This window comes from Zosterops lateralis (assembly GCF_965231275.1).
Source record: "Zosterops lateralis genome assembly, chromosome: 8".
Taxonomy (NCBI): domain Eukaryota; kingdom Metazoa; phylum Chordata; class Aves; order Passeriformes; family Zosteropidae; genus Zosterops; species Zosterops lateralis.
This window is the reverse complement of record NC_139768.1, coordinates 20,706,648-20,720,987: the sequence shown is the minus strand read 5'-3', so window position 1 is coordinate 20,720,987 and position 14,340 is coordinate 20,706,648. Positions and strand designations below refer to the sequence as shown.

Genomic DNA, 14,340 nt, shown 5'->3' with positions numbered 1-14,340 from the left:
AGTCCTGTAAACTACTCATGTAACAATAATGAAGTATAGTGGTAGACTTGGTTTTCTGCTCTCAGCACTGCTGCAGCAAATACAGGCTTACCCAATTTCCTTCAAAAATTTCTGAAAGAATCTAAGTCTGAATTTGAGCATTGACATGGGTAAGACATACAGCAGGCCTTTTAAAAAGAAAACCCACTCCTAGAGATAGCCTCAGTGGCTTTACAAAGAGAGTGGGTTTGGTTAAGTCAGAACAATTGAAAGTAGTTTTAATAACATTCTCTTGTAATATATTTAACCTTCTGTTTATCCTGTGTAGCTTTTCTGTGAAACATACAGCACTCTATACAAGTTTCTTAAAAAGGCCACTTATATTACTATCAACAAGCTTAGTATTAATTTTCTAAAATAGTATTTTTACTTTAATCTGAATTTGCAAAGAAAATGGCCAATTTACAAAAAGTACCTGCAAAAACCCTCATTTCACTTTTTATAGCTAAAATACAGTGTGTTTATTCATTTCCTCTGCCCACTTCATACAGCATCCAACTATTTCATTTTATCACACAGAGTGGAAAAAAAAAACCCAAACAAATAAACAAACAAACAAAAAAACCCCAACTCACAGGACTTTTAGTGAGATTTAGTAGAGAATTCACTAAATTATAGTCTTGATTTGTACAGGCAGCGGAGGATTCAGTTGATGCTGTGACATTGAGTTCATCCAGACTGAAAGAGAGCTCATCTGCCTGTTGTGGGAGCTCATCTTCCCTCTCCATGTGCTCGGCTCCGGCAGCACCGGGCGTCTCCTCAGGCTGTCCAGGCTGCCCCGTGTCTGTTGTCACGGGCTCTTGGTCTTTTATCATGTCTTCTGTGATTACACTCGCTGATCCTTGGAGAGCCATTGCTTTTAACTTACTCTGCAAAGCATTTTTTGGAATTACACAGCTGAAATTACTGTTCATCCTGAAGCAGGAGTTTACTAAAAGCAGATTTTTTAACATCAACATTTGAAGTAGTGAAGGCTGGATACAATAACCATATAAAACGTAAAGGGCTGTGGGAGCATGGGTGTTTTACAAACCTAGGACACTTTTAAATCTGCTTAAATTTCTCTTAAGCCCTATACACTTTGCTTCAAGGCTGAATATGCCATTTACAAAAGGATGGCAGCTTTTTCTTTTGCTACTGAAGGCTCAAATTCACTTGATTTGCCCACAATTTGATAGAGGTTTTAATTTATCTTATGTGTGGCACCTTTAGAACTTAGCACTTACTATAAAACATTCCTTTCTGTGCCAAGGCCTCACATTCATCTAATGTCTGAAACACAATTTCCACCTGGAATCACACAGGTAAAATAACTCTAAATTTCTTGAGATTTTATCTTCAACAGGAAAGGGAAAGAAACACCTTTTCTGACAGTAGAGTACTCTCAAACTGGGTTTCTCAATAAGAAAAATTAGAAGATTGAATGGACAGAAGACAGTAGAAGTTAGCACTGGGCACTGGATACTCTAAAAGGTCAGAGAGAACCTTCTTGGAAGTTCCAAACCACCTCTGCTTTGCCTGAAAAAAGGCAACCCATCTGTCTTCCCATAAATCTGTCTCCAGCACATAAAAAGACATTTAAATTTGTGGTCTGTGATACCATGAAGAAACTCACAGAAAGGCAAGAATTCAGTGTTCTTCTGGCATAAGCGCAGGTGAAGAATACTTTATTGGAATCATAAATTAGAATGCAGCACAAGACATTTCTTTTAACTGAGAACTGGAGTGAGATTATAAATCCAAACGGTTCCCTTCTCTATGATAACACCAAAATTATTACAAAGATATCTCAAGCATTAATAATTTAAAAGACTAACCATTTGGGGTTAATGAATTTTAGTACAGACAAACCAGCAGGGACTGAGTACATGACAGTCAGGCAGCAAACTGGAGAGCTGCTGTGAACACTTGCTCAGGTGCCGTGCATTCATTGTGGGGAATTTGCACTGAGCATTGTGATGCACTCACACAACCAATTCCCTGGAGAAGCAAACCAGTGGTAAAAGCATCAGACTGCATGCTACAAAATAAGGATGATCTTTGAATGCAGTAGAAAAATTACTGCTTCAATATAGCTTGGGTTTTTTTGACAGTGTGAAAAGTGCAAGGCTGGCAAAGCAACAAAATGCATCTGTCTGAACCGAATTTGTCCATCACCAGAGTTTCTGCAGGCCTTCAGTATTGTCCCATCCTCCTCATCAATACAGAGAAATATCTGAATCACAACACTGACCCTTGCACATAAAAGTTGGAACAGCATTTCAGTCCTGGACTTTACACTGTTGCTGGCACCACTCAAGCTGCAGACAGGGTTGTTAAAGGGAAAAGCTTTTTTTTTTTTTTTCCAAAAACTGGGCAATATTCTGTAAAATACTTATTTCATCTTACAGTGGCTTATTACTTCATGCCTGTATTCCTCTGCCATTTGAAAGGCCATTGTTTATTTAGCTAAGGCAGTGATAAGACAACTAACATATATAAATGTATGAATGCCCCTAGAAATGTGTCCATAGCTCATTTCTCTTACGTTGGCAAGTGACACAAAGCAGTTTGTACGTTGAGCAACACACAGGCAGAATCTTTGTGTCTATTTAAGCTTCCTATTGTTTAATCATGCAATTCTGCAGCTCAGCTGCTCACCTGCCTCCTGCAAAGGTGCAAAACAGGATCCTGAATGACCTAATAGAAAAGGTTACATAAAACACATATTCAATGCTTTCTAAACAAAGTACTCATTAATTCAGCTTTAACAGAGAGCAGATAATATAAAAACACTTTTGTATTTTTGTGATCTGTAAACATCAGTTTTAAAATCTGTAGTGGATGATGCCATGTCTAAATTCTGATAGATTTAAGAAGAGTTCTGTGAAAACATCAAGTGATATCACAGCTGATGGGAATCTCTACTTAATTTGTGGTGAGAAATATAAAGGCTCATAGTACTGAAAGTAGAAGTGAATAGTGAAACTATTGTTCATTTTATAAAATGAAAGTACAACTATTTAGCTACTATATTAGAACTTTTTTAAGGTCTCAAGAGTAGAAATTGAAGCATAGAGAGTTAAGTGTCCCTTTGCCAGAAACAATCAGTTGCAAGGAGTATCTCAGCTAAGATGGGATGAGATTAGGCAAGTTTATCCTAAAATATAACTGAGGTAGATGTGATAAATAAACATTACAATGTATATTCTTTCTCTCTGCACAAGAACTAGGAAAACTCAGTTCAAACAAAAAGGAATACATTAAAATCAAAATAATATTAGTACAGGGATCCTAAAGCTTTAAAGAAGTAGAATGAAGTTCTTCAAGTTCTTATGTCCACAACAGACATAACTTGCCCAAGCAATACAGTTATGCCATGTAGACTTATTGGTTAAGCAATAGAGGTGAAAGATTTTGCCTCTATTAATTAACCAATATAATATAATTATATATATATCTACAGAAAATTTAAAATATAAACCAGCATTTTACCAACAAACTATTTTGTATGGAATCATACAAAGGAAGTGAGTTTGTACACACTCAGTTTGTTGTGTTCCTAAAATCCTGTATAAACCAATTGGAAGCAGTGAAAGAAGGAAGCAAAACTAACAGACATAAACACTCTCCAGAGAGATCCATCTGCATTTCATCTTTTAAGTGTTGGACATTGCAGATAGAAATACCACACAGAATCCTGTACATTTACCCTTTCATGCATTTTAAAACGATCAAGTCACAACAGCACCTCTAAGAGGCCGAAGACGAACAACCAGAATATCCTATTCTAAGCACAATTCTGCACCCCACATAACTGATCTGCAAACAACCACCACAAGTTGTAAAGACAAATGCTTTAGGCTACACCACCTAGAATAATACTGTGAAGTAACAAGAGCTACAAGAAATGTTTGCCAGCTTGCCTGAACTCCACAGCCAGCATTTTGTGAAACTAGAGATCCCTTTGAAACTTGGAATCATCTGTTCTCTCTGTGTGTTTGTTAATATTGGGATCTTGCTATTTTGGGGAAGAACACTAATAAAGTGGGATAAAACACTTGCTGTTCTTATGACTGGGGTTCTCAGGTTTGATTGCAAGGGCACTATTTAAGAGGCTTAAACCATACAACTTACACAAATAACACTAAAAGTAATCCTGGTTTAGAATTCTACCATATTTTGCATGTAATGTATCCAGTAGTTTGCTTCTGAGTGCTTCCAATGTTTAAACATTAACTTTTCAATCCTTATACCATTTCTGTTGCTTGTACAACTGCAGTGGATACAATGGCAATCAGGATAATAATTAAGGTAAAAATAAACTCAAGATGGGTTCTTTACTACTGACATGCAAATGATAATCATGTACTTAATGGAAAATAACATCTTCTTGCAGTTTAGCAGCCTCCGCTGTCACAGATCTTGTTTGTGGAAAGCTTGCAAAATAGTCCTGAAGGACTATTTTTCAGCAAAGTATTATGTACTTAATAGAGACTGTGTCACCATAGGAAACAGCAAAGTGGGAGCAAAAGGCATTTCTAAATGGATTTTTATAAACCAAAATTTTTTAATGGTCCTTCTAAATAGGAAGTGAAAAGTCAGTCTAGAAACTGTTTATCCTCCCACTCTGATTTCATAATGCCACATGTTAAAGGAGGCAGTAAAGATACTTACAGACTGTCTTAAGGATAGAAGATGGTGTTGTGCTGTAGATTGTGAGCTGGCACTGCAGCTCCAACATATGTGCCACTACCAAATAAGGACCCAATCCTGCAGAACACTCAGCAACTTGCAAGGTTTCAGTGCCCCCTGCAATCTGTCCCTTGGTCTTCGTTGGGATGACAAAAACAACACAAGAAGGCCAAGGTCTCCCTCACACAGTGTTCTACACTGCAATTCATGTTACTGCTCTAATGGCACTTTCATTGCAAAGGAAAAGGACCTTGGTGTATTTGCCCTGAATGAAATTCTTGTGAAAATCACATGTATAAAGTTTCTGGGAGAAAAAAAAAAATCCCAACAACAATACTTCTAATATCAGAGGATAAAAAACAGCAGATGGAATGAAAACTAAGCTATGAAGCACAATGTGACACCCCCAGTTCTCCACTAGATTTTGTATATGACACAGTAAATACAACTGTAAAATTTTGAATTGATTTACTCACCTCAAGGAAGAAGTTGACCAGGTACGGATCCTGCTTCAGCTTTGCACATACTATGCAGAGAAACTGAATTTCTTCATTTTCTGTTGGTGTTGCCAGAACCTCACCACACAGCCTGATTAATTTCTGTCAGATAAAGTGAACAATCAAGATAGAAAGTTTTTGCTTTTCCTAGGAATAATAGACTGAATTCTTTTTCTGTATACACACTACAATTATGTATAAGTATTTACTGGAACATTCACTCTGGATTTAGTTTAGATTTAAGTTTTCTTTATTATTTACGATTTCTATTGCAGTGGCACTACAAAGCTCTAATCATCAGCACATTAAAAAAAACCCAATTGATATGGCACCCAAGCAATTTCCTTACAAATTCACTTGACAATGGAAGAATTAAAGATAAGCAAAATAAAAGAGACTTGTCGTGCAAAAATACAGTTTACTTAATATCTGAACAGTACCTGCACTGGCCTATGCACATTTATGTGGGGAAGAAGAGGTTGCCGTATTCTCCCAAGAAGTTTCGTAAAAAAAGCCAGAACTTGCTGTTTCATTCCTGGAGGACACTGAAACAAAAACAGATGAACAACAATAAAAATACAATAAATGTGGAGAAAAACACAGATGTAAATTTTTCACTCTGAATGGCTAATTAAACAGCAATAATTTAACCAAAAGGATTTTTTACAAAGTCATCATCTGTTAACATATTACTTTTATCAATATTAACAGAAATCAATAAAAAATGTTGCATCTCATTACTACTTTCTCTTTCAAATTATTCATACTTTCAGTTAATTGCTCTAGGGCAAACTTTCACCAATCTTTCCAGAAAATATTCCGTATCATTACAGTGATAAGGAGAAATTAACTTGGAATTAATTTGCTACAGGTCAGATGTCTTCTAAGGTACTGTGCCACAAAATCCAGCAGTTCAGTGAGTCAGTACATACAAATACAGAATGATAAACTATAAAAATCTTAATACCTACATAAGGTTTCTTAAAGTCATGAGCAATTAACCTTAGCCAGCTAAAGTGTTTATAAATGCACAGATGGTCCAGGACAAGAGAAAGCTGTTGCTTTCCCTGAGCAGAATATAAATCACAAATATCTGTGGAACATGCAGACCCTTGTTCTACTGTCCCTAGTGCATTGCATCACATGAAAGGACTTTCCTATCTCCAGGAGATCTGATGGCTTGTGGGCCTGTATGTACCTTCGTTTCTAGCTAAATTCCCCCAAACGAATGTCTTCTACCATGTTAATAAATGCTGTTAATTTTAACCCACATAATTTCCCTCATCTGGTTCACTGCATGTCTGAATGCAGCTGAGGTGGCAACAGCCTAACCTGGCTCTCCTTTCTAAGTAATTATCTCTCTATTTTTAATCCTTAATCATTGCTGAGTTGTCAAGCAATCCTTTGAACAGAATGGCAAGCTATGTACCATCAGGGCACATCCACAGTAACGTAGTAAGTCTAACTAACTGCTGTGAAAGGGAACTATTCATTTTGCACCAGATCTTTGCAACATCTTGCAAGCACTGAACTGTGTGTTTACTTCAGATGTATCAACTCACAAGTGGCAAAGTGTAAAGACAGGCTGTACAAGAATTGCCTGTACAGACATATTTGTATGAGTACAGAATGACTTCTCTCAACTCTTAGAAACACACTACTAATTACCCACTTCACATATGTCACCATTTCATCTTGGTTTCTTGACAACATTTAAAGATTACTGAATGAGCTATATCTCTGTGCAAGTATCTTTAATACAGCAGTGCTGTGGTTTTAAGCCCAGCTGGAGCAGGTATATTAGCCTGACTCTAGGAGAGCTGGTACAGTAACAGATCTCTGGCCCTTCCAGAGCAAGGAATGTCTCAGGCTCAAACAGCCACTGTCCTGTGCTGTCCTTATTATGTAAAATCGATTAAAAAACTCATGAAAATGTGTAAAACATTGACTGAGAAGGAACCCCTGGAGAGCTCCATTTATCCTTGGAACAGGATAAATGCCTCCCTAACTGCATCTGCACTGTGATACAAAATGTTCTACCACAAGGGCTGCCAAGCTAATTCACCCTGTGATCAACCCAACTCCCCACACTTTTAGCTCTCCCAAGAAAGACAGCAACAAGGATGGACCAAGACCATGAAGGTAACTTCATGTGTGCCCCAAAACAGACACAAAGAACCAGACAGCACTGCCAAAGTATGAAGTCTGTCTGGGGATCAACTCAAATTAATGCTTTCTGATACCAAAGTCTTTCTGAGCAATAGCTCAACACACTCAGGAAAGTTAATAGAAAATTTCTATTTAACACAGAGCTTTTCACCCAAGAATCCCCCAACATTTCACAAAGGACACAGAGGGATAATACTGCCTTGTAGTAGCCAGAAAAACTCCAGACTGAAGAAAAATGTTTCTCCTACTTCTAGTTTCACAATCAGCATTATCAGAGTGGTGAGTCTCAGGGTGCTGGCTCAGCCAGTGCCTCAGGGGTTGTCTCACCCTTTTACACCTGTAAAAGGCTGTTATTTGTAATTTGCTGGTAATACAGGTTGGTATATTTATAATATAAGCAAGCAGCTCTTCGCTAGAGTTCAGTGTCCCACACTACCACCTACTGTAGAACTTCAGTCTCTATCATAACTAGGAGCTCACACAAGAGATACTCTGTTCTGCTGAGAGATACATACATCAGCTTTTCCTAGAGTGTAGAGTGTCTCCAAAATCTTGTGATGTAGCAAATATTCCATACATGGTCCTGTTTCACCTGATTCCCTCTCATTTTCTTCTTGAACTAGAATATCCAACATCTGTTCCAGGTGAGAGGGAATGTTGGTATCAGTCACAGGAGCTTTGTCATCTAAATAAAAAAATAGGCAATTAGGAATGATTTTAAAATTGCCCTCATATTTAAGTTCGGTTCCACATTTAAGACTTATGAACACGACATCCATTTAAAGAACCTTATATAAAGTGCAAGCTTTTAACATGTCTTAAAACTTTCAGAACTGTATCTGAACATGTACACTGGAATATGCATTGGGCAGATACCTGACCTTGCAATGGGGAAAAAGTGAAGTGCCAAAATTCAAAACATGCATTAATTACACGGTCAAAAAAGGAAAATTCCTACCACCAGAGAGCAAGCCAAGGGAAAGAAAGGTACAACTCTCAGTCTTCTGTTTGTATGCACTAGGTCTTGACAACTTCCTCTTTGACCCTTCATGCAGTATTCTCGAATCTGTGAATGGCCTCTAACATCAGCTTAATTTGCAGCTGATCATTTCCTTTCTAAACTAGATGATGAAATAAATGGCTTTTCTGCTGATAACAACAAAGAAAATTCAAACTCTATGCTGTTCGTTCTCCAAAAGCTACTAGACTTCTCTTTTGTACTTTCTGCCATTGAAATAGAATTCTGTCAAACTTTATGAAGGAAAGGGTAAAATGTTGATTTTATTATATTCAAGTCGTGAAACTGCAGTGGATTTACACCACTGGCATTCACATATTGTAGAACATATCCACACATGAAGATTTTCTCCTTTTAAATTTTTCAGCTGAATTCTACTGGAACAACTATCCTGGGGAAATGGTTACTACTGTTTACGCAATAATCTAAAAATAACTTGTCACTTGCATGCAACTGACAACAACATCACACTCTGCCATGTCAGAGTGATTTTGGTCTCTGCCACAGCCTCCAGTTAGCCTGGAGTGTTTTGCTTGAATTTCCTACACATAATTCTGCTCCTACTGCAGAGGACAGAAATATATCCACCAAGTGGAAACTTGTTTTTCAAAAGACTTCTGCAACTCTGGGAGAGAGGTCAGCTTTTATTCTGCACCACGTCACTGCAGGTGTCAGTTTTCCCTGCCACCCTGTCATTTCCACCTTTGGAAACATCACATAGTGTTCCGAAAGATGGGTATTTGGAACCAAGGGTTATGTTGCAGTTTTAGGAGTAAATATTGATATAAACAAGATCATCAGACACAAACACAGATTCAACTTGCTCTTGCAGCAGAAGGTCAAAATTAATATGCTTGAGGAAAACATGGCAACACTCACTTTTAAAACATAATTGTTTCATAACTATGTCCAAAATTAAAAATTTACATGCTGCATAACTGCTGAAAAAAAACCCCAAACCAGGGAAGAGTTTTTTAAAAAGGAACTACAGTCATATTTCATCATAATATTCATTTTTAAGAAGAGCAGTGTAACGTCCGAGTAAGGTTTAACAATACTGAGCACATGGAATCCATCTGTATCTGGTAAAATCTATGACCACAAAATTACTTTTGTTCAAATCTTGCAAAGAAAGGGAAAATCCCTGATGCAAAGCAATGAAAATGTTAACAGCAGGGACTGCATTTCTGCAGCTGTCTGTTTAGATTAAAGACAGTATGTGAAGGCAGAAACTGGGTCAGATGTAAAAAGGTGCAGTTCCCTACACGGTACTCAGGAAACAAGACTTCAGCCATTTTTCACGCCTACTTTTACAGGTGGAAGTACATGATATTTTTAATTATTAGTTATTATTGTCAGTATTTTGATTAAAGACATGAGTCGATTTAGTATTTCTTAATCTTTACTTTTTAAAAACACTGAAATTGTGAATTCTAGTTTCCACAATAAAAGAGACAAACCCAGAGTGCTTTCTTCTTTTACCTGAGGTCTCTATGTAGTAATGGGTGATTGCTTTCCAGTGGTAAACAAAATCTTCTTGTAATGGAAGAGAAGGTGCGAGCTATGGGAAAAAAAACCACAACAAACAAAAAACAGTTAGAAATGGAATGAACATACTTGCTCAGAGATGAAATTCTGTTTTATCTTATACTTGGAAGTGCTGCAGATAATACTACAATTGTAACCCTCTGCTCTTTTACCTTTAACAAGGACTACATTCATTATTCATGGCTGAGCCCCATGCCACACTGCCTGCCTTGTAAACATCAGTAATAATCTCTGTGATGTCTCTATCACCAGACAATCTATTTGAAGCAACAAAAGCAATTGCTCCTACAGCAAAGCAACACTAAAAATGTATGTTTGTATTGTTTAGAGCACAGTTTTGTCCTGTTGGAAAAAATCACGTTCTTTTATATTTGTTCTTGATGCCTTCTTCCTTTTCTGTACACTCTGTTCTCTCTGTGCACTCCCTTAAAAATACCAATTAGTTGCTTCATCCAGTTTTTGCCATGCCTTTTTTCCTGTTAGCCACAACTTCTTTTAAAAGATCTGTGTTCAGTTTTAAGTTTGGGTTTGGTGGTGGTTGTTTTTATTTTTTGTTTGTTTTTTTTGTGGGTTTTTTTTTTTTTTGTTTGTGTTTTGTTTTGTTTTGTTTTTTGGTTTGGTTGGGTTTTTTTTGGTTTTTTTTTTTTTTTTTTTTTTTTTAATTTAGGCCCACACCCAGAGCTTGGCAGGTTGTTCTCTTTTTTTTAACAAATGTTTCTTATTTCATTTCTGCAAGGAAAGAAAGTTTCTTCTTTCCAGGAGGAGTTTGGGATGGCTGGCTCGGTGTGAGCAGCATCCAGGAATAATATGGTGCAAGAAGGAAATGCAGCCCCCCAGGCAGTCACCACCAGCACCGCTCCCTCCCCACTGAGACACAGGTGGCCTGCGGCCCATCACACCACAGGCAGCCTGTGAAAACAGGACCACAATCATTTCACCACTCTGCTCTCCCAAGTGAGAGCTGAGACAAGCACTGCATTTGTGCCCATTAATTTCGAGTTGGTAAAATCAGGAATCCTACAGGGAAAACCCCAACCATTCAATAGGTCACATAAGGATCTGTTGCTATCGAGCCCTAATCCTACTTGCTTGAGCTTTTTTGGGGTTTTTTTGACCATTAAGTCCTCAAGTCATTTTTTTTAGAGGCCATCCTGAAACAGGGGATTATCACTTGACAGGATGGCAGCAATGAGCCCTGTGGGCAAACAAAAGAATCCCAAGTATAAACTGGTGTGTCTGTTTTGGAAGGGTAAGGAGTTGAACGATCCTGACAGGATATGGAGTCCAGTCCTTCATCCTTCACAGCATCTCAGAGGGACTGAAGTTAGAAAGGGCCTCTGGAGATTACTCAGTTTAGCCCTGCTACAGCACAGTCACCTAGAGCTGGCTGCTCAGGAGCATGTCCAGATGGCTTTTGAATATATCAAAGGATGGAGACTCCACTCCATGAATCTGTGCCAGGGGTCAGTTAACCTCACAAAGAAAGGTTAACTAACTGAAGGAAGTTTTCTCCCCAGGAGCTACAGACACCACATTTGAGACTAATAACTCTGAACTCCTCTATTGTCTCCCAGTAGGGTCTAAAATGTGCTCTGCTGTCTCAGTTCTTGGGCAAGCAAGGGCTCAGGGGCACAGGGCTCATATATAGTCCTGTACAGTATAGGCTCATACAGGCTTTACTGGGTGGTGTTGGTTTCTTTGAAAAAGCCTCGGATGTTTTCCACATCAGTCTTTTCTTTGCCTTGAATTTAATGACACTTAAATTTATCTTAGTAAAGTTGTAAAGCCCAGTATATGACGAGTATGCCAGGCCAAGATAAGTGCACTGCTAATTGTTAATGGCCTTTTGCACACAGGACTTTGAAATGCAAGACTCTGGAAAAGTAGTGGTGCTTGGCAACTATCTCTGTCTGCATCCAGGGTGGAAATGCGTCCTTGGAAATGGCAACCAGGAAATCAAACTGACAGTGCTTATCCTCTCCCTGACAGGCTGTGCACTCACTGAGTCTTCCACAGCTGAGCACTCAGAGCAGCACATTAACACAGCAGCTACCACAGAGTATCTGAACACCCTACACTACACAAAATCAGTTTATTTTACTGTGACATTTACTAGGTTATTGAAATTCAGAAGAATAACCAAACAAACTGAAGATTGAGCATATGATATTGTGTATCATGCTCTGCATGTCACACTAGCTGCTCTAGATGTGATTTTCAAGCAATGTAATGATCATTTCTGTTAAAAAAAGCTGTATCAAAATCTCAACACCAGCTGATGAATAACCTAGAGACAACTTTTGAGGAATACAGGCCTTTCAGACCACTCTATTTCCAAAGTAACACATGATAGATAACATTAAAGATTTATCCTTGGCAGATGTGATTTTCCTCTCCACTTCTTCTCGTCTCATCTCCCTGAAGATGAATTTAGTGCCTCTGAGCAGTGCCAGGAAAAGGATTTCACTTCTCAGCACTGTCAATAATTTATCCACCACGGGAGAGAACTGTGGATATAGACACTCTCCCTCCCAACATATGCCTCTAGGGACTCTTCTCAAGAGGTGAAAAAATAATTCAGGGACAGGTCCTGCCCTTTCAAATTAAAATAGCCAGTGATTTCAGAGTCTTCTCTGATCAGGACTGCAAGCCAGACATAGCAGAGATAACATCAGCATGTGTGTACACCTGGGCAGTGCAGCCTATTGGGAACACACCATCAGCATTACTACAAACTGAAGATGTAACCCCAGCAAGATTATTTTGAGGTGTTTACTGATCAAAAAAACCAACAAAAACCCACAAGAAAACAAGCAAACAAACAAACAAAAATAAAGCAAAATCCCCCCCCCCAAGCAATCATCTTAACTTAGTTATTCAGACATGAATTCAAGGTAAAGACCAAGATACCAGCTTATACCTATACAAAGTCAAGCATTGGAAAGAATTAGGAAACTGTAATACTTGGCTGACACGCTTTAACCCTACTAGGACAGTACTAATATGAGGTTATAGTTTCTATTTTAGGATGAATTATTACCTATCAGCTGAGATAAAATACATGTTACAGCTGCCAGCCTGAATAACCACTCTCTTGTGTAAGTATTCACACTTGTGTGGAGATTCCGAAGCAAACCAAAATTCCTTGTGAAGGCCATTAATTCCTGCTACTTGTCTAATTTGAAGGAGTTAGCTTTAAAATGCAGTTATTTTTCACAATTACATCAGCTGGTTAGGGCATGGTATTAATAACACCAGGGTTGTGGGTTTGACCCCTGTATGGGCCATTCATTTTAGAACTGGACTTGGTGGCCCCTGTGGGTCCCTTCTAACACAGAATATTCTGTGACTCTGTAATTAAACCTGATGCAATTAAATATGTTCTTAGTGATTCCTAATCTCAAAGTGAAGTTCTCCTCCTCTGGGGAAAAAAACCCCATGATCTCCAACCCTGCAGTGTAGGTGTTGGTACATGAAAGAGCTGAAATTCACTGAGCACCACTGAACTGCAGCCCATTGGAGCAGCCATTGATTAGCAAGATCTTCCATGTGGTGCCCAGCTCCAGCAGTTGGGCTTCCTGGGAGCGAGCTGAACTTAACACATGCTGCCTCATCCTTCTGCTGACAATATGGAACAAATAATCAAAGCCCACTCCTTTCAGGGAAAGTGCTGTTCTCAGGAGAGCAACAGATCTTTGCCCAGAACTACAGTGTGCTCATGACAAAACCCATTCAAAACACAATTCCATATTGTTTTCCAAAGCATATGGAATTCGTGTTTAGGCAGCAAAAAAAAAAAAAAAAAAACCAACATAAAGAGCAATGAAACGTGTATACATATGCAGTATTTAACAGCAATTCTTTTGTGCATGTAAAATTCATTGTCATATTTTGCATGTATGCTTTTCAGAAGTGCAATTCAATACTGGAAAGGATGGAAACATCAGAAGGGGGTGATATGCCTCAATATCTTTAGGGTAAATTCACAATGGAAAGAGTACACTGTATAAAAAAATAACAGGTACTGCCTGGTCAGATGCCAGAGTAAAAAAAGAGAACAGAAACTGTGTCAAAGAGAAAGGAAGGGGAAGTGCACGCACACTGCCCTGACTGACACAGTCACTTGATGTTTTTCTTCAGTCTTACTACTGTACCAGTGTGAATGTGAAAAAGGATTAATGCTTGAAGGTTTACTTGATCTTCAGTTGATGAATGCAAAGAGTTTATAATGGCCACTGCTCTCACATATAAAATTAAGACTGCACATGCTTGCAAGTCATGCATTAAATTTTGTCATCTGATTTGTTAGTACCAGCACGACATTAAAACAACGAATAATATAAGGTCATTACATCAAATAAAGTGGGTTCAAGAGGAACAAATTCTGTTCCAATC

At 38.3% G+C, this 14,340-nt stretch overlaps 1 protein-coding gene across 1 annotated transcript in view; it reads right to left on the bottom strand.

Moving 5' to 3' along the window:
* Nucleotides 1–14,340, bottom strand: part of FHIP2A (FHF complex subunit HOOK interacting protein 2A) — a 34,549-nt gene that overhangs the window by 16,497 nt on the left and 3,712 nt on the right. The window contains exons 2-6 of the mRNA XM_083866131.1: nt 9,880–9,958; nt 7,895–8,064; nt 5,651–5,755; nt 5,190–5,312; nt 615–908 (exon numbers count right to left, since the gene is read on the bottom strand). Coding sequence (XP_083722257.1) covers nt 615–908; nt 5,190–5,312; nt 5,651–5,755; nt 7,895–8,064; nt 9,880–9,958 — 771 coding nt within the window. The remainder of the gene's footprint in view (nt 1–614; nt 909–5,189; nt 5,313–5,650; nt 5,756–7,894; nt 8,065–9,879; nt 9,959–14,340) is intronic.